At 44.8% G+C, this 20,709-nt stretch overlaps 1 protein-coding gene across 1 annotated transcript in view; it reads left to right on the top strand.

Annotated features, from left to right (window-relative positions):
* The window catches only part of LOC101423583 (scavenger receptor cysteine-rich domain-containing protein DMBT1-like), a 225,240-nt gene that overhangs the window by 133,857 nt on the left and 70,674 nt on the right, over positions 1-20,709 (top strand). The window contains exons 47-55 of the mRNA XM_058298189.2: positions 3,021-3,074; positions 5,097-5,168; positions 11,882-12,199; positions 12,327-12,398; positions 12,869-12,922; positions 14,817-14,891; positions 18,166-18,483; positions 18,624-18,653; positions 19,878-19,916. Coding sequence (XP_058154172.2) covers positions 14,852-14,891; positions 18,166-18,483; positions 18,624-18,653; positions 19,878-19,916 — 427 coding nt within the window. The 5' untranslated portion in view covers positions 3,021-3,074; positions 5,097-5,168; positions 11,882-12,199; ... (1 more) ...; positions 12,869-12,922; positions 14,817-14,851. The remainder of the gene's footprint in view (positions 1-3,020; positions 3,075-5,096; positions 5,169-11,881; positions 12,200-12,326; positions 12,399-12,868; positions 12,923-14,816; positions 14,892-18,165; positions 18,484-18,623; positions 18,654-19,877; positions 19,917-20,709) is intronic.

Genomic DNA, 20,709 nt, shown 5'->3' with positions numbered 1-20,709 from the left:
CACCCAACTCAACCTGCCCCTTTGCACTGCCTTCACTAGACCAGTCCTACCCTATCATCAGCAGTGATGCCCAGCAATCCCCCCATTTTTTAGGCAACACAGTTTTCATGAAGCATCTCGTCAGGCTGGTATTTAGTCCCATACACATTTGGGAAGATTCCTACATGTACTACTAAGAATAATTCAAAAATAAATTTAGTGAAACTTTTTACCTTTCTGACATTAAAATGGAGGCTCATTTATAAAAGTAGACCCAGGTTCTCATCTGATGCTACTCTGCTGTAAAAAGGCTCTTTCCTTCCTCTTTTTATCCTATCGTCACTCCTTCCCACTTTCTTCCCTGCGCTCTTGCATCCTTTTTATCCTATGTCTCTTTCTCTTTCCTTCCTTTCCTCAACTGTTACACACAAAGTCTTTAAAAATTATGTCGTGCACAAAAGCTTATATTGTAACACAGCATTTTTTCCCAAGCTTTAACCAATGTGTCCATTCCAGACCTTCAGAAGTTGAACTGCTCCGTCTCAGAGCCGCCTCCAGGTTTTTGTGGTTTCTACTAAATGATTCTTAATGTTCAAATATCAGTTTCCCAGAGTTCTTTTTTCTCAGGCATGTTACTCAACTGCCTTGTGCCTTAATTTTCTCACCTATACTATGGGGATAGTAATAGTAATAATAATGGTTCGCAGGTATGTATATGTATACTATTATTTATATATGCTGTCATAGATATACGCTATTATATGCAGTTGACTCATAGGGCTTTTGTGAAGTTTGAGTTAAAATATGTTTAAATATGTTAAAATATGTTTAGTGCTTGGCACATAGTAAGTAGTATATAAAAGCTAGCTTAATCATCACCATCATCATGACCATCTTCATAATCAAATATTATTTTGGCCTGCAGAAAGGAAAAGCCTCACCTGAAGAGCAGTTAGTGGTTCTCTAACTTTATGTGTGCCTGTGTGACTTGAACTTCTTACTGGCATGGAGGGTGGCTTCTGGGTATGATCTTCCCACGAAACAAATCAGAAAGGATTGGCACTTCTCTGGCCGAGGCTCAGAAGTCTTTTAGTGTCACTCAGGCCATGCTACATTTCTGGAGACAGTCAGAGGTCTTCAAGTGTTCAAAGAGAGGAGATAGGGCGTCCACCTTCTGACACAGGGCCGGCAAGGTTATAGAAGAGTTGGTGGATTTGGTGTCAATTCTGTAGGTATCTTTAGAAAATATGATCTGCCCTGATTGCATTCTTTTCTCAGCACCTCACTCATGATGACCACCAAACATGATGCTCCAGAAGATTCTCTGGGGTGGTGCTCACCTATTGTCAGGATCCATCCCCAGCTGCCACTGCCATCAGGCTAGGATTAGTGCTCTGCTTTCATCAATGCCTTACCTCTGTCTGCTGTCTCACTTCTTAAAAGAATGTGCTGAAGTTCTCCGTTTGCTCTTGTTTCCCCTCCTTTCTCTTTCTAATTGTGGATTAACACATCTCAATTACTTGAAGGACATTCTGGGAAGGAAAGGAAATACATGCACATAACCTACTCGTATTTCAGTTGAAATCCTAACCATTTTCTCTTCTGTGAACTTGCCCTCCCCTTCCCTCTGCCTACCCTCGTGGCCAGCCTTACAAAACTTCTTTTGAATCCAGCCCGTAGTGAGCTTGTGTCCCCAAGAGGGGAAGTCCCCGTTACCTCCAGGACACTAGTTGGGTCCCTATGAAGGCTCTCCTTTTGGTTTCCTCTGACGGCGTAAGTGTGTATGATGTTCCCATCCTATCACTGATTATGGTCCCCTGAGGCCTCGACTCTCCCTTCGAGAGCCTTGCACACCAGAAGCATGGAGTGAAAACTCCTGGGTTAAAGGATCCTGTGCTGGCAGCAAAGAACAGAAAGGCCACCAATGGCAGAAAGGGCACTTTGCAAGCCTCGTCCACACCCAGATGACTTCAGGGTCTCAGGGTTTCCGAGGAGGTTCTCGTCAGCAGTCCACTGGGGCACAGCTGGGAATGTGACAGTCGTGTCCACATGGTCCTCGCACCAAGTACCTCTGCTGGCATGAAGGGACATGGAAAGGTGAGGACCCAGGGTCTCCATGAGCCAAGGCAGTCCCTTGTTAAGAACATCCCACCTTCTATTCCAACACTTCTATCGAGAGGAGTGCTAGCCCCAGAATTCCAAGAGACACAGGTCTTTCTATCTTACCCACCAAGGGGAAATATCCTTTTTCTAACAGAAGGTTAGAGTATGCACTTGTCTCCTCCAACCCAATCTCTCATTAGTCTCAGTCTTTTTTCCTCCAGGCTACAACAGCTTTCTATTTTGCTTCTCACTTCTCTAAGACAAAGGCACAGAGGCAACTGGAGACAGTGAGGAATGAGGCATGACTTCAAGGGGAAAAGAGTGACCAAGTTTATTACCTTAGAAGGCACTTTTAAAAAGCAAGCCAGACCACCTGGCCTCAAGCCTCAGATGGCTACCTGAGCTTGAGGAAGTGAGCTTGGCCTCTCTGGGTCTCCTTATCTGCAAACTAGAACAATAATAAAAGCACTCTCAGAGAGCTGTTGTGAGGATCAAATGAGATCCAGCTTGCAAAGGACTTAGAATGGCTCCTGGGAGTAGTCATCTCTCACAAAATGGTAGGACAGGTTCCGCCAGGGTTAAAACACTATTCCATATCACAGTCAGAATGGCATGTTAAAGACCCATCTGGAGACAGATGGAGAGGATTCAGAAATGAATATTTATTGCAGCAAATGGATAATTTTAAATATTCTCAATCCTTTTTTTTTTTATTTGTCCAAACGTTGTTGCTAGAAGATACCAATAGCAAATAATTCATGAGCTCCAACTAATTCAGGACACTTTGTAGGTATCGTCGGCACTAGTGTGAGGCTGTCACTTCAGCCGGATGACATTGCCTTCGTGTCTTTTCAGAAACTTTAAACTCACATTCTGAGTGACTGAGTACTATATATGAAATATTAGAGCATAACAGGGTGATTTGTTTTGACCATTAGGCCCTTCTCCAACCTCAGAACCTGAAACAACCACACCATCATACATACTGTCAGGTGAGCAAATCTATGCCTGGTTCATTTGCTCTGTAGTTGTTCTTGTCTAGAAAATCCCCTTCCAAGCCAAGTAGCAGAGCCTCTGTGTTGCACAAGTGAGGGGCACCATTCTCAGCTGTAACTGGCATCTTCATCAGCCTGGAGCATCCTGTGAGATGTGCATGCTTGCCCCTGCATTTGTACAGCTCATTGGCCCTGTTATAGCAGAGTCACTGCAGGGACAGAAGAGTTCACAGCCATTCCCCATCATGAGTGCACACAGGGGCCTGGAACAGAGGGGATCCCCATTTCTCATTCTGTTGTAGAACTTGAGAGAGGCTCAATTATTTGTGTATAGAGAGGCCAGATCTCAGGAATGATTTTGAGAAGGAAAAATGGTTTATTGACAGACGGCCGGACTCGGGAGCTTTCAGCTTGAATCCCGAGCCCTGAACAAGATTTTCAAATGTCTTTTATACCGCGAGGAAAGGCCAAATGGTCAGGCCAAATGGTCGCTTTGTTTCAGTTCTCAATAGGCTTCAATTAGCATATATATCTTCCACATGTTAGGTAAGCTTTTAGCATGGACTCCAGACATTCTAGATAAGCCTTTAGCACATTTGGTTTGCATTTCCCCTGAATACTTAAAGGTTATAGACCTTGCATTGTTAAACTGTTTCCTGCTCACCAAGGGCAGGACTGCAGCCTTTCATCATCCCACACCCACAAGTCACAGATAGTTTAGATTATCTCTGAAGAGACGAAGAGACAAAGAGCCTGCCACCCATAGCCCACATCAATTCCATCCCCCAGACTTAAAAAACTCTTTAAGTCAGAAAAGGAGGAATGCTTAGCCCTGTCTATTGAGAGTTGTTTCCCTTCTTCATCCCGATTCCATCTGACTGCCCAGTGGCTTCACTTTCAGAAAAACGTTTTGTTACATTTGAGACATGTTAATGTAGTATTTTTAAGCCAAGTGAAAAAAAGTTAAGGGTTTGTTTCTTTTCTTCTTTAGTATATCTTATGAATAAATTTGATGGTTTAATCACTGCTGGACTGTCGAATCACAATTTTTTTCTCTATTTACACCTTTTAATCACAAAGTTTTAACTGATCACAATAAGAAGTAGCTATTCAATTATTTGAACGAGACACATATAAAAAAGTAAAATATACTTTATTTTGTCTGTATCAAACACAATGCCAAGAACAGTATAATGAACTAACTCATGGGTACCCACTGCTGACTTATCAAATCTACATATTTTGAGATAATTTTCAAAGGAAGCAATACAATACCTGATTGTTAATTTATGAGTCAATAATATGCCTTAATGCCCTACTGAAACATCACATGACTTAAGGATATAGAGAGCCCAGGTAATTCTCTCAAATATCTAGCAGGAAAAACAAAAGTTCTACCTTCAAAGTGACCACCACATCACCAGGGTCAACCACACCTGATTTTTTATGAAGAAAAAATGCATAATTGGTAGTGTGAGCACCCAAAGAGCTAAAGTGTACTAACCTCGGGGAGGCCTCAGGTACTAGCACTTCCTCCCACAGTGATGGTGGAGGGCAGGGAGGAGGTGGGAGGAGCCGACCAAGACCCTGACAGGCAGGTCAGCCCAGCCCTTCTCCTCGGGCTTATTGTCAGAGGTGTCCCTGTCCTGAGTGTGGGGAGGAGTACCCAGCAGTGACACACTCACAGGCCAAGCACTGTCAGCAGCCGGGCCCACCACGGAGTTGGCTGTGCTTCCCCCAGCACCCGACCAGCATGTCAGTGGGTGCCCCTTTCTGGCCAAGTGGGGAGTGGGAGCCGTGTGCCAGGCTACAGACCGGCGTCTTCCCAGACCTGGACACCCAATAGTGCTGATGTTACTCCTGGGATAAATCCTTGTCTCCAGAGGGCAGAGGCAGGACTTGACACTGCAGATTTATCTATGACTTCCAGGCTGTGCTTGTTTTCCAATGTTTGCCCCTCTGACACTGGATTTTGTGGTGTCCTAATTACTAAGGAAGCCTGTTTGTCTCTGCCGACAGATTATGGATTATCTATAGCCATAGACCTACCAGAGCCTGAGTCCCAGCCATCCACACCTGCACCCTCCACAGGTAAGTCTTTGGTAAATAGGGAAGGAATAACATTTCTTGAAATACCAAATATGAGAAGCAGAGATCAGAGCCTTTCAGTAACTGAAACTTCATTTGGTGCCCACAGGAAGCCTAAAAGTAAAGTGTTTCCCCTCTTCTCCCTTCACAGGCATGCAGACATTTGTTTTATAAAATGAGATGTGGGAAAGTTTCTTTCTTCTCTAGCACCACCTAGAAAATGGTGAAGCAAAGATTAGAGCACACGTCGGTCTGACCCCAACCCAATCCCGTTTGGCTCTTGCTCGCTGGCTCCCTTTTGGGTGGGCAGATAGCACCATCAAAGCTACCTTACAAAATTGGGAGAACATTATGATAATCCTAATTATATTAAGGTTGAAAAATACCAAAATCATAACCAGGAATGGTGGAGTCAGCTGGGGGCTGTGGCCTCCTTCACAGGTTTCAATGTAAGATTCCTAAGAGCAAAACTTCTGTATTTATATTGTTCACAAGAATTAAGCCAAACCTGTCCTTTCCATTGCCTAAGGCACTGTATCAGCTGCAATCCCAGGTCATAGTTTCCTCTTTCTTCACCTGGGTGAAGCTGACTGCATGTCTGCTCTACCAAGAGAAAAAACTCGCCCTGTTGGCTACATTAAGGCTGATTCCACTCTAGTTACTTAATCTACCTAGCCAGGCCTATTTGTGTGTGCATGTGTGTATACAAGTGCCTGCTTTAAAATAAATACTATTGTGGTCATTTCTCTACACTGGCCTTTAGCTACTCTGCTACCGCCTAAAGATCACTGCGTATCAGTCTGATGTCACCTCATCTCTTTCCATTCTTGGTTTGAGCAACTTGTTGACTCTGTGGGGCCCTAAGCACTTGACCTTCAGGGGTCCTTTCTACTATGAAAAATATTAAAACTTATATTTTATGGCTGCATTGATGTAAAGATGAGTGTAATTCAGGTTGGATGGCTGTTTATTTTCTTCTGAATGTAAGGGAAATTAAAGCGTTTTCTGTACCCCTCCAAGTCACCTCGTGCCACGCTCTGGGACTGCTGAGCCTGATGGCTGTGTTCGTCCTGCTCATCTGTGCTGTTCCAAATACAAACACCCCAACTCAATCTGCCCCTTTGCACTGCCTCATAGACCAGTCCTACCCGATCATCAGCAGTGATGCCCAGCAGTCACCCCATTTTTTAGAACAATACAGTTTCATGAAGCATCTCCTCAGACTGGTATTTAGCCCCATACACAGTTGGGAAGGATGAATTCTATGTTACTAGATTCCTACATGTGCAAATAAGAATAATTCTAAATAAATTTAGGTGAAATTTTTATCTTACTGACATTAAAATGGAGGGTTATTTGTAAAAATAGCCCAGGTTTTTATGTGATGCTACTCCAGTGTCCAAATGCTCTTTCCTTCCTCTTTTTTTCCTGTCCTCCCTCCTTCCACTCACTTCCCTGCTTCCTTCCATCCTTGTTTCTATTGAAAGGGAGGCTTATCTTTAAAAGTATCCCCAAGGTCTCAATTGTTACTATTGTGTTGTAAAATAACTCTGTCCTTCCTCTTTTTTCCTACCTTCCTTTTTTCCCACTTTCTTCCCTGCTTCCTTCCATTCTTCTTTCTTTCCTCTGTCTCTTTCTCCTTCCTTCCTTTCATCAAAATATTACACACAAAGACTTTAAAAAGTATGTAGTACACAAAAGCTTATATTGTAATGCAGCATTTCTTTTCCCAAGCTCTATGCACTGCATCCGTTCTATAACTCCAGAAGGTTGAACTGTTCCTTCCTGGAGCTGCTTCTAGGTTTATGTGGTTTCTCCTAAATGAGTCTTAATATATAAATATCTGTTTCCCAGAACTCTATACTCTTGGGTATGTTACTTAACTGCTCTGTGCCTTAATTTTCTCCTCTCGCAGTTTGATATTTTTTATGAATTTCAAAAATTAGATATTGGATTATGTTTATAAACTGATTTGGTCCTCTGGGCATATTAGATTATATTGGATTCAGAGGTTTCCCTTTTACTTGATTAAGTAATGATTGTGGCTTTGATTGGGCCATGTAAGTAGAATGTTGAGTGCCTGCCCTGTTGGTGTGTGCGGACTCACAGAGAAACTGCACTGCAGAGAATGGAGGTTGGAGTATTGATCCTGGAGCCTGGAAAGTAAACACACAGAGAAGTACATACATGAGGAAAGAGAAAAGGCTCCATTAAACACAGGAAGAGGCCTCAGGAAAAAAGATGAGCCATTTGTCTGATAGTCTACAGCTAGACTTGTGGAAAAAGCAGGCAGCTGAGCCCAAAGAAAAATGACCACCAAAAAGAGAGGAACCCAGGAAGCCTGAACCCTGGCAGACACCAGCAGCCATCTTGCTCCAACACATAGAAATAGACTTTGGTGAAGGAAGTAACTTATGCTTTCTGGCCTGGTAACTGTAAGCTTCTACCCCAAATAAATACCCTTTATAAAAACGAACCAGTTTCTGGTATTTTGCATCAGCACCCCTTTGGCTGACTAATACAGAATTTGGTACCAGAGAGTGGGGTCATGCTTTTGCAAATACCAAAATGCTAGAACAATTTTATAAATGGGTAAGGGATATTTTTTGGAGAAGTTGTGAAATGCTTGATGGAAAAGGCCCCCCTTTTTTTGAAGAGACTGTTGTTAGTAATATGGATGCCAAAGAGACTTTTTATGGTGCCTTGTAAGTAAATGATGAAACTATTATTGGAAACTGGAGGAAAGGTGATCCGTGTTTTAAAGTTGCAGAGAACTTAGCAAAATTAACTCTCAGTGTTTTCTGGAAGGCAGAATTTGAAAACGGTGAACCTGGGCATTTAGCTGAAGTAAGCTCAGGGAATGCGGCTTGGCTTCTCCTTGCAGCTTATAGCAAAATGCTAGACAAAAGAGATAGCTGAAAACTGAACTATTGGGCACAAAGAAATAAGAAACTGATTCCAGAACTTCCAAGTCTCTGGAAATCAAGCCCCCAGATGATAGTGTACTATTTGAGGACTTAACTAAACTTGGAACTTGTAAATAAGGATTGAAAATGCATTTATGCAGAAAAGATTTGTGGAAAGTCTTACTGTCTGATGGCTTGGAACCATGCTTCTTGCATGCTAAGCAAACAAACTTGCTGAGAGAGCTGTATGAACAAAATCACTGTCATCCTGGAATAAAAGGGACATGAAAAGAAGTGATAGAAGGGGAAATGACTTCAAGAGGAAAATCATGGAAGCTGAAATCTGGAATTAAGACATCACCTTGTGCCAAGAGAGGAACCCCACCCATGTGTGCAGAGAGGGTGAGTTTGCCCCAGCAGTTGAAGGGGTGGATGTTCCCGCCCAATGTTCAGGGAGAGTTTTTTCACCCCACAGTACAGAGAGGGTAGAGCATATTCCCCAAGGATTAGGGCAATTAAGGTCAGCACCCCATAGGTCTGAGAGAGGTGGACCTGTCCCCCATGGATTAGGGAAGGCCAGAGAGCCAACTTGTTGCTCTGAGAGGTCTGAGCCTGATGCCAAAGGTTAGGGAGGATGTTATATTCACTTCACTGCACTAGGGGGGTTAAGACTCTAACCCAAAGATTGGATAAAGTGTGGCAATCACCCCAATGCACTTAGAGTATGAGATCCGGAGCTTGCTTGCCACCCAGATGCTTGATGAGGGTGTGACCAAGAAAATGGCAAGCCTGTGGAAAGGGTGGGCCCTCATGAGGCCCCAGGAAGAATAAACCATCATCCTAAGAAAGACACTCAGACTTTGACATCTCATGAAATATGCCCTGCAGGTTTACTGAACTGTAGAGGACACATGACTCATGTCTCCCTCCCAATTTCTCCTTATGATAATGGGAATGTTTATCCTTTGTCTGTCCATTTGTGTATTGGAAGCAGATAAATTATTTTCAGAGGTCTAGAACCAGAGGGGACTTTGGACCAAGACAAACTGTATTTTCATGAACTGATGGTGATATGATTCTGTATTTAGCATTGTACTGATTTAAGGTGTTTTTTAATATTATAGTGTTTTTTTGGAATTCAGAGGGTGGTGTGTAGCAGTTTGATAATGTTTATGAATTCCAAAAATTAGATCTTGGATTGTGTTTGTAAACTGATTTGTTCCTCTGGGCATATTAGATTATATTGGATTCAGAGGTTTCACTTTTAGTTGATTAAAAAGTGATTGTGGTTTTGACTGGGCCACAGTAGGATGTTAAGTCCCTGCCTTCTTGGTGTGTGGGAATTCACAGAGAAACCACACCCCACCATAGAGAAGGGAGGTTGGACTTTTGATCCTGTAGCCCAGGAAGTAAATACACAGGGAAGCAGATATGTGAGGAAGGAAAGAAGTCTCCATTAAACACAGGCAGAGGCCTCAGGAAGAAAGCTGAGCCATTTGCCTGAGAGTTTACAACTGGACTTGTGGAGAAAGCAGAACAGCTGAGCCCGATGAGAAACAAGCCCCAGGAAGAGAGGAACCTGGGAAGCCTGAACCCTGGCAGACAATCAGCAGCCATCTGGCTCCAATGGGTAGCAACAGATTTTGGTGAAGGAAGTAATTTACCCTTTATGGCCTGGTAACTGTAAGCTTCTACTCCAAATAAATACCCTTTATAAAAGCCAACATATTTCTGGTATTTCGCATCAGCACATCTTTGACTAACTAATATAGCTGTTATTACATATATAGGATTACTGTATAAATTATTACTAACAGATATATGCTATTATATATATAACATATACTCAATGCAGTTATAAAATGAGATAAAATGTGTCTATTATTTACCACATGGCACATAGTAAGTGCTATATAAATGCCAGCTTTCTAATCATCATCAACATGAAATATTGTTTTGGGCTACAGAAAGAGAAAAACTGACCTGGAGTCTCTGCGTGACTTGGACTTCCTACCAGCATGGACGTGGTTTCTGAGCATGAGCGTCCCCAGGGAACAAAGCAAAAGGACCTGGCAATTTCCTGGCCTAGGCTCAGAAGTCCTTAGGGACACCTGGGCCATACACCATGTCTTGATACAGTCACAAAGTCACCCTGTGTTCAAAGAGAGGGGACAGGGACTATACCTTCTGACATGGGGTTGGCAAGGTTCTAGAAGAGCTTGTGGATTTTGTGTTGATTTTGTAGATATCTTTAGAAAATACAATCTGCCCTGGTCCCCTTTTTGCTCATCACCTCACTCCCACAATCTTAGTGTCCTGATCCTCTAAACATGTCCCTCTGGAGGCTCCTCTGCAGCAGTCACTCACCTCTTGTCAGGATCCATCCCCACCTGCTTCCACCTTCAGACTGTTCAGTGCTCCACTAGCATCATTACTGCACCTCTGTCTGCCCTCTGACTTCTTAAAAGAATGTGCTGAAGTTTTCCATTTGTTCTTGTTGCCCCTCACATTCTCTTGGTTCTTGTGGATTAAAGCGGTCATTTTGGGAAGGAGAGGGAAAAAATGGATGTAACCAACTCACATTTCATTTGAAGTTCTAACCTTTTTTCTCTTCTGTGAACTTGCCCTCCCCTTCCCTCTGCCTACTCTCATGGCCAGGCTTAGGAAACTTCTTGCGCATCAAGCCCTTTGTGAGCTCATCTGCCTCCACCTAGTTTCCTCTGACTGTATAAGCATGTACGATTTTCCCATCCAATCACTGATTATGGTTCCCTGAGGCCTAGACTCTGCCTTAGAGAGCCTTACACGCCAGAAGCATTGAGTAAATATTCCTGGGTAAAAGTTTCCCTGTGCTGGCAGCAAAGAACAAATGACATCAGTGGCAGAAAGGGCACTTTGCAAGCTTCCTCCAACAACCAGATGACTTCTGGGTCTCAGAGGTTCACAGAAGCCTGTGGTCAGCAGGCCACTGGGGCATGACTGTGGGGTTTGCTGTCCTGTCCACAAGGCCTTCAGGCCAAAGGGCCTCTGCTGGCATGAAGGGACATGGAATGGTGAGGACCCAGGACTTCCAGGAATTTGAGGCAACCCCTAGCTAAGGGGTTTCCAGCCTGCTGCTCCAGCACTTCCAGAGAGTGGGAATTCCAGCCCTGGGGTTCCAAGAGCCACAGATCTTTTCTATCTGCCCATCCCAGAGGAAATGTCCTTTTTCTTACATGAGTTTAGAGTAAGCACTTGTCTCCTCCAGCCCTAATATCTTCATTTGTCTCAGTCTTTCATTCTCTAGGCTATAGCAGCTCTCTACTCTGCTTCTAACTTCCCTAAGACAGAGGCACAGAGGCAACCAGAGCACGAGAGGGATGAAATATGACTTCAAGAGAAAAGGGTGACCGAGTTCCTTGGCCTTAGAAGGCACTTTTTAATAGCAAGCCAGACCACCTGGGTTCAAGTCTCAGCTGCCTACCTGAGCCTGAGGAAGTCAACTTGGCCTCTCTGAGTCTTCTTATCTGCAAACTAGAGACAACAGTATAAGCAATCTCATAGAGCTGTTGTGAGGATCAAATAAGATCCAGCTTGCAAAGGACTTAGAATGGCTCCTGGGAGTAGTCCTCTCTCACAAAATGGTAGTACTAGCCCTATATGATTATGATTATTATTACTTCAATTATCATTACTATGAAACAGTCCTATCATTAGGAAGATATGCATACAATGGGACCACAGTATACAAGCCCAAAATAATAGGACCCAGGCAGTTCCCTGGCACCACAAGGCCTGACCCCAGTCTCTCTGCTGTCTGTTCCTCCGCAGGGGCCTGGGTGGCCGTGAGGCTGCTGAATGGCACAGGGAGGTGCTCTGGCCGCGTGGAGGTCCTCGTGGAGGGCACGTGGGGGACCGTGTGTGACGACCTCTGGGACCTGGCCGAGGCTGCCGTCGTGTGCCGCCAGCTACGGTGTGGCCGGGCCGTGGCAGCCCCCGGAGGGGCCCACTTTGGGGCTGGCTCCGAGAAGATTCTGCTGGACGATGTGCAGTGCACAGGCAGCGAGAGCCACCTGGGGCAGTGCAAGCACGGGGCCCGGGACGGGCCCAACTGCGGGCACCTGGAGGACGCTGGCGTCGTCTGCACAGGTGAGGGGCCATTGACATCCCAGGACTTCCCCACTATCACATTTGGCTGACACTAACAGAAGCCATTGAGTAACACTTGAGAACTAACCTCGTAGGCCTGGGTGTTTTTATCTCTTTCAACCACCAGGTGCTGAAGATTCTCCAGGCCCCATTCCAACCACAGAGCCAGAAGCTGCGTCGCCGTTGGACGTACTCCCAGGTGGGAACAATCTTTGTTTGCTTAGTTTGCATTGGGGAAAGTTTCCCTTCTAAAGGCATTTTGTCAAGCTACGGTAGAGCTCCTCCAGGGCTAGAACAACTATTCCACACCACAGTCAAAAGGGCATGTCCGTGACAGGTCTGCGGATAAGCATAAACAGATGGAGAGGTTTAAGAAATGAATATTTGCGGCATCAGATGGATTCCGTTAAAAATTCTTAATCCTTTCTTTGTTTTTTTGTGGTTTTTGGGCCAAGAGTTGTTGCTAGAAGATACCAATACCAAATACTTCACGAGCTCCAACTAATTCACGAGACTTAGTTTGTGTTATCTGCACTAGTACAGGGCTGTCATTTCTGCTGGATATCATTCCTTTGTGTCTTTTCAGAAACCTGAAACTCACGTTCTGGATCATTGAGTATTGTATTGGAAATATTAGACCGTAACTTGTTGATTTCTTTTGACCATTAGGCCCCTCTCCAACCTCAGAGCCTGCAGTGACAACAGCATCATCCACACTGTCAGGTGGGCCAATCTATGCTTGGATCATTTGCGCTGTAGTGTTTCTTGCCAAGAAAATCCCTTTCTAAACCAAGGTAGCAGAGCCTCTGTGTTGCACAACTTTAGGGGCACCATTCTCAATGCAATTTGTGTCTTCATCTGGCTGGTGCATCCTGTGACATGTGAATGGTTGTCCTGGATTTGTGCAGCTCATTGGCCCTGCATAGCAGAGTCACGCCAAGGAAAGAAGAGTTAACAGCCGTTCCCCATCATGAGCTCCTACAGAGAGGCCTGGAGCAGAGGGGATCCAGGGGATCCACATTTCTCATTCCATTACCTAGACTCAACCAATTTCTGAAGTCAGCTATAAAAAGGCTACACAGGAGGAATGCTTAGCAGTCTCCAATGAGAGTTGTATCAGAACTTCACCTTGATTGGCACTTAACGCAAAGTTGCTTCACCATCAAAAAAAAACGTTTTTGTACTTTTCAGATGTTAAAATTGTACTGTTTGGTCAATTTTAAAAAATCAGTTAGGTGATACTTTTTCTAATCCAACACACTTTAAGGAACTAGTTTGATGGTGTAATCACTTCTGGACAGTCTAAACACATTTTTTTCTCTATTTATTCTTTTTAATCACAAAGCTTTTAAACTGATCACAAAAATACATGCCTGTTCAATTGTTTTGATTTAGACACATATAAAAAGAAAAGTATATTTTATTATTACAAGTATCAAACTCACTGACGAATATCAAGAAGAGTATAATGAATACCTGGGTACCTACTGCTGACTTTCATCAAATCCTAATATTTTGAGATCCCTTTTATAAGGAAACAATATAATACATGATTGTTAATTTATGAGTTCATAATATGCCTTAATGCTCTATTGAAACATCACATGACTTAAGGCTACTTAGAGCCCAGATAATTCTATCAAATATCTAGGAGGAAACGAAAAAGTTCAGGCTTTAAACTGACTGCCACATCACCAGAGTCAAACATGCCTGAATTTTTACTAAAAGAAGAGAAAATGCACAGTTCATTTTATGGGCACCCAAAGAGCTAAAGTGTACTAACCAAGGGGAAGTCCTCAGGTACTAGCACTTCCTGTCCCACGGTGATGCCTGGAACATACAAAATTCCTAATCGCAAAACTTCTGCATTTATATTTTTCACAATTGGCAAAACCTGTCCTTTCCATTTCCTAAGACACAGTATCAGCTGCAGTCCCAAATCATAGTCTTCCTCCATTGTCACCCTGGTGAAGCCGACTGATTGTCTGCTCTACCAGCAGAAAAAACTCAGGTGAGGGGCTGCTTGCTCCCCAGATGTCCCACCTTTGTTCCCTTTCAGACACCTTTGTCCTGTATTCATGACCATCCTCAGGTAAGATAGCATAACAGGTGCTGCTGGCCCCAGCATGAGGCTCTTCCCAACCAATGGGCACTGGTGAACCATCCTAACCCCACCCCCAAAGCCTGGTGTGGCTTCCCCATCACACGCACCCCCAGTTCAGTCAAACCTTTGCTTGGACCACTGGATGACTAGCTTTTATTTCCTAGTGTCGCCTGATGATCCTTTCTTTGTGGCGCAGGCATTTCTTCATGGTGCGGACTGTTTAGTTCATTGCAGGATGTTTCTCACCTCTGTCACCAATTAACTACTAGTGTCACCCAGAGTCATGACGATTGCCCATGAGTTTTGGTTTGCAACCACCTGATGCATGCTGGTTTGTCAACAAGAAGCAATACTGTATTCTGTCCTAACTGGAGATCTTGGGGGTCTGAGATGCAGTTTCATCATTATTCCTGCTGAATCCTGGGAGGGAGTAGGAGCTTCCTTGAAGAAACTGTGTATCTCCTCCAAATGTTCTGCTATTTTCTGATAACAATCCTTCCTTTGCATTCTCAGTAGCTCATGAGAACCTACTTCCCACATCCTCAGTGATGTCAGTATCTGAACACCCACCTTCTTCTGCTCCTCCAGGTAGAGCTGTGTGTTTACATGACTTTATAACCTTTTTGTTTTATTTTCTGAACAACTTCATCCATTCAATGGTGAAGGAAGGCGGGAAGGAAGGAAGGAAGGAGGGAGGGAGGGGGGAGAGAGGGAAGGAAGGAGGGAGGGAGGGAGGAAGGAATTTGCATTACTGGAGATAAAGATAACAGTGAACAAACAGATGCTGGAGGCTGAGTCTGGGGAAGTTGCAGCACAGTATGGCCAATGCTGAGATAAGAGAGAACAGGTGCCAGGGATGACTAGAAGAGAGGCTCCCCCCAGACCAGGAAGAAATAATGTCTAAGCCATGACCTGAAGGATGAGGGGCTGAGGGATCATGCCAGGCAGAGGACAAAGCAGGTAATTAGACTCCCTATGGACTGTAGAGCAGGAGACACTCACGTGCTCTCCAAATTAGAGCACAGCTGACCAACAACCATACAGAGTTAGTGAAGGATGAGGCCCACTAGGATGGTTTTTTCCCTATTATCAGAGATGAGTAGTATTTCAAGATATTCATCCTCGAGACATCCTTGAGACTCAGGTTTTCATGAATTAGTTTCTGTTTGAGGCCAAATAAGTCCAGAGCAAACCACTGGACCTGCTGACTCTCTCACTCTAGATCATCAGCAAAGGAGTTCAGGGAGAACTGAGAGGAGCTGCTGTCCCTGCTCCAGGGACTGAGAGCACCCCTGGTGAAGTGATGCTGCCAGCTGCTGGATTTGCTGGCTACCGATCATGGTCTTGGGGGCATGGCAAGTCACAAAGGAGCCATCGTTGGTTTTCTGAGTTTCAATTGCCTAAATTCACACTCTATACCTTTCTTTTCTTCATTTACATAATATCTTTTTAGCATGCATGCCAGGTATGAGATGAGCATGGAACCAGTTCCTATTGTGCATTCATAGATGACCTGGACACAGTCCCAGTTCTCAGGGAGTTTGCAGTTTAGTTAATGACAAGGCCTGTCCACAGAAACTACAGTGAAAGGAGAAAGTGGTCTGTGCCTTCCAAGAGAGGCCCTGCCGTGTTCTCCCTTCTCCCTGCAGAGCAAACCTTGCTATTCCATGCACCCAGTGCATACTGCCTGCACACAACTTAGCAGCAGCATGGCTACACCCTACCACAGTGCTCTCTTACACACCCATCTCCCCCATCCCCAGATGGTGACATCCTGACCCATTGCTGTATCCCAACCCACCTACTAATAATAAGGCCCTGATGAACCTCTGCTGGATGCTTCTGGGTGGACTCACATTTTTGGCCTCCCCCTAGCTTGTGATATAATTATTGTCATACTCAAAGCCACAGAGCTGGTTGGCAGTACTGGACTTCATGATCAGTCTCTCTGACCCCACAACCATTGCCCTTTCCACTCCATCTCACTGCCTCTTGCACTTACCATCTTCTGGGGAGATGATATATGAATGTGGCCACATGGCCAGTCCCAGGAGAACCACAGCAAAGGGTTCACAAAGGAAAATATCAGTCCTAGCCAAGGAAGAGGGGCATGTGTACTAGAATTTGAAGGACGGGAGGATTGGTAGGATGTGGTGTACTGTAAAACAAGTAAATGGTATGAACAAAGGAGGGGAAATGTGAGGACTTTATTAATGGATGAGCATTGGTTTCAAGGAACAAAACCCACTCAAGCGAGATTAATTGAAGGGAGTCTATGGTCCAGATGTGAAGGCATCTTAGAGAAACCCATGGGGAAAATACAAAGAAGAAAGGATTTGAGTTGCTATAGGGCCTTTCTCATGCTTTCTGGCTCTTTTTCCTTCTTTTCTCCTCTCATTCATCATTATTCTGAGCAGCATCTCTATTCACTTATTCCTTTGCACATGGTTCCTCATAGTTGCCCCAAGTGGCAGGCTCGAATTCTCTCAGCACACTTCCAGCTCTCCCAATTATCACACTTAGTCTCTGAGTCCCAATTCCAAATATTAAAGGGGAAGAATTTGGTCCAACCCAGAATCTAGATTGATTTACACTCCTATTTAGTCAACTTGGCCAGACAGATTCAATCACAGGGGACCTGGAACTGGCCCCTATGTTTATCTAAAAAGGGTCATAGATAAAGAAGAACTATATCAGTTATCAATTGCCATGAAAAAACACTGCAAAATGTAGTGGCTTAAGACAATAATCATTTATAATTGCTGGTGGAGCGGAGGGTTAGCTGGGCACTTCTGCTGACCTGTCATGGCCCAGCTAATCTTGCTGGGCTTGCTCAGGCATCTCTAGTTAGCTGGCAAGTCAGATGAAGACTGGCTGGCCTAGGATGACCTCCCTCACAATTCTGTCCTCTGAGGCATCAGAGGTGATGAGGCTATGGGTCTTTTGTCACCCAACAGGCTAGCTCAAGCTTCTTCACATGATGGTCTCAGAGTCCTCAGGGAATGAGCAGAAACCTGTAAGCCCTCTTGAGGCCTTGGCTCTGTGCAGTGCACCATAACTTCTTCCACATTCTATTGGCAGGGCCACAGCTCAGGATAAGAAATGGGAAAATAGATTCCATCTCTTGAGGGACAAGCTGCAATGTCACATTGTAAAGGGTGAAGCTATAAGGAAATGAATAACTATAAACAATCCACCACTGGAAGTTTTTTTTTTTTAAGATTTATTTTATTTATTTCTCTCCCTTCCTCTCTCCCTTCCCCCATTGTCTGCTTTCTGTGTTTCATTGCGTGTTCTTCTGTGCCTGTTTGCCTTCTTGTCAGGCAGCACCGGGAATCTATGTCTCTTTTTACTGTGTCATCTTGCAGCATCAGCTCTCCGTGTGTGCAATGCCACTCCTGGGTGGGCTGTGCTTTTTTTTATGAGGGGTGGCTCTCCTTGTGGAGCGCACTCCTTGTGCATGGGGCACCCTTACGCAGGGGGCACCCCTGCATGGCACAGCACTCCTTGTGCATGGCAGCGCTGCATGTGGGCTAGCTCACTTCATGGGCCAGGGGGCCCTGGGTATCAAACCCTGGACCTTCCATATGGTAGGCAGACACTCATCAGTTGAGCCACATCCGCTTCCCAGAAATTGTCTTAAAATAGGGTGTGGATCGGTAGATGTTATAGGTTTATTGGAGCAGACACATCTGGAGAGTGGAATGGGATTCACCATGGACAGATCAAGGGTGTAAAAAGTCATAAAAGGAGGATGGAAAACTATGCTGGGTGAACAGTAGTCTGGTCAATGCCAGAAGGCAACCTGGGTCACTGGCGGGTGGGAGCAGAAATCATCACTCAGCATCCAATTCTTCCTCAGGAGGCTGGGCGCCCGTGCGGCTGGTAGGAGGCCATGAGCGCTGTGCAGGCCGTGTGGAACTTTTCTACCAGGACATCTGGGGGACTGTGTGTGATGACCTCTGGGACCTGCCACAAGCAAACATCGTCTGCAAGCAGCTGGGGTGTGGCTGGGCCATCTCAGCTTTGGGTGAGGCTCACTTTGGGGAAGGTTCTGGGAAAATCCTCCTTGACAACGTGCACTGCAGGGGAGATGAACAGCACCTGGAAGAATGCTCCCATGTCGGCTGGTTTTCCCACAACTGTGATCACAATGAAGATGCCAGTGTGATCTGTTCAGGTAAACTACTGCTCCTTTCTTGGGCACAGCCTGGCTTTGGCTATTTTTTAGAGTCTTTTAAATAGGTATTTAAAAAATAACTATTAGACATGAGCCTGTACATTACTCTCTCACGATAGGTGTTTTCTTCTCACCTGCAGGTTCTGGACACACGACTGTTCCACCACCAGGTAGGGCAGCTCTGCTTGGATGTGCCATTTAGCAAAACTTTGGGGAAAGAGTTCTGGAGGAATCTGTTCTCTTATTTTCTAAGCCTGTGGAGTGCCAGAAGATTTGGAATTAACTGATTGTCCAGAGGGAGAGCTTGATAGTGCCTTAGAAATATCATACAGGCTCACTTGTTCTCTCTACTCCTTCCACACCATGCATTTTACATGCAGGAAACAGATCCTAGGGTTCTCAGGTTTCTGTACAGCATTCCAGTTTTTCAGTTCTGAGAGCTTCACAGGGGAGGACAATGAGATCTGGGTAGAGAGGTGGGTTAAAGGCAGCTTGTCAAGAAACTCAAGACAAAGAAGCTGTCCAAGGGTAAATAGCTGGAGGCCAGACCTGGGCAATATCAAAGTAAGCCAATTATTTTCCCACTCCCTGCTTGCGTCTGCTTTGCTCCTGGTGGAGCCCTGGGTCTGCAGAGCTTCTCTTGCTGGTGGCTTTCCCACACACTCCCAACCTGACACCGAGAGTTCTCCATCTCAGTACCTTCTCTCCCTTCATCAAAGACCCAAGTCCTTGGATGCCCTGCTTTCAGCCAGCTTTCAGTCAGTGAATGACCCATGAATAAAGCTGAATTGACAAGGTCTGACAAAGCTTAATCCACATTCCCTCTCCTGGTTGCCAACCCTAACAAGTGGCAATGGTTTGGTCCAGGGAAAGAATCTCCAGTGCAAGGGGCTGAGCTGAAAGTTCCTGGTGAGAAGGATGGATGTTGGGGGTGGAGAGAGAGGGGTGGGGTGGTTCACAGCATCTTTAAGTCCTGACTCAAATCTGAGCAGCACCTTCTACTCCAGATGAAAGAATCAATGGATTGTGAGTTGGCACCTTCTCCTATTCTTGCATCTCAGCCTCACAACTTCCCACTCTTGCGACTCTGGAAGAAGCTGAGAGAATTTCAGGTCTTTAGTTTCTTGAACCACACCCCCCTCCCATTAAAAAGCATCCCATTTCATTTATTACAAAAGAAAAATGCATAAAATCTGGAAAGGATCTAGAGGAGTGCTTCTTCCCACCTGCACATTAAATCACCTCCAAGCTCAGGCCTCACTCCCAGAGATGATTTCAGCAGTTCTGAAAAGGGCCCAGACAGTGTTTTTGTTCGAAGCTCCTTGGTGATATCATGCACAGACTGGAACGTGCATCTCAGAGACAACTGACACTGTCCTTTGTGTTTTTGACAGATCTCCTACCAGTGGTCTTGGAAGGACAAATGGCTGCAGGTGAGACAGCCCTTGGTTGTTCTGGTGTTCATTCTCTAACTCTAGCCCTCAAGTGTTCTTTAAGAAAATTGAGCAAAATACTACTGTCCTGTCTGTATTACTCCTTTGAAACTGTGTTTTGAGTGAAGGACCCAATAAATGAAGGCCAATAAATGTATGGTTTCAATTCCATTTCTCTTTAGTCAAAGAGGTAAGTCCAACTAATCAAGCAATACTGGCCCCCTTGGTCTCCCAGCATGGACACCATGAATGAAGGGCTGGTGTGGGGCCATGAGTGCAGCAGTTTTTCAGGGCAGCATCCAAGATCACCATTTTAGAGGGCTTGTTGCTTGATGGGCACTTCTTTCTTCTCTGCCCTTCCTCCTTCTCTGTCTTCCTGTCTACTCCACCCTTTCTTTTCCATCTGCCTTTTTTCTCCTCTATTGCCCATACCTTGGGCCTCAAGAACTTCCCCAGAGCTCTCCTTAGCACTACTTGAAGATAAAGGACTAAAACAATATTGATGCCTGGAGAGTCTGGCTGGACCTTTTAGAGAAGGGCCACAGCTATGTGACCCAAGCCAAAAAGACCACCAAAATGAGTGTGTGATCCAGTTCTTCCACAGCCAGGTGATTTGATGGAGAAAAGCCATCTGTTTCTATTGCCACTGGCAGCACCTTTAATTTGGGACTGAATGTTGGACAGGTAGATAGAAAGACGAGCAGGTAGAGTAACAAATGAACAGGCAGGTGAATGGACAGGTGGATGCAGAATAGTTATAGTATTTGTGGGGTATGTGGTTAACTCAGAGCTA

This window comes from Dasypus novemcinctus, chromosome 6 (assembly GCF_030445035.2).
Source record: "Dasypus novemcinctus isolate mDasNov1 chromosome 6, mDasNov1.1.hap2, whole genome shotgun sequence".
In the NCBI taxonomy this organism is placed as follows: domain Eukaryota; kingdom Metazoa; phylum Chordata; class Mammalia; order Cingulata; family Dasypodidae; genus Dasypus; species Dasypus novemcinctus.
This window is presented reverse-complemented; position numbering and strand designations above follow the sequence as displayed.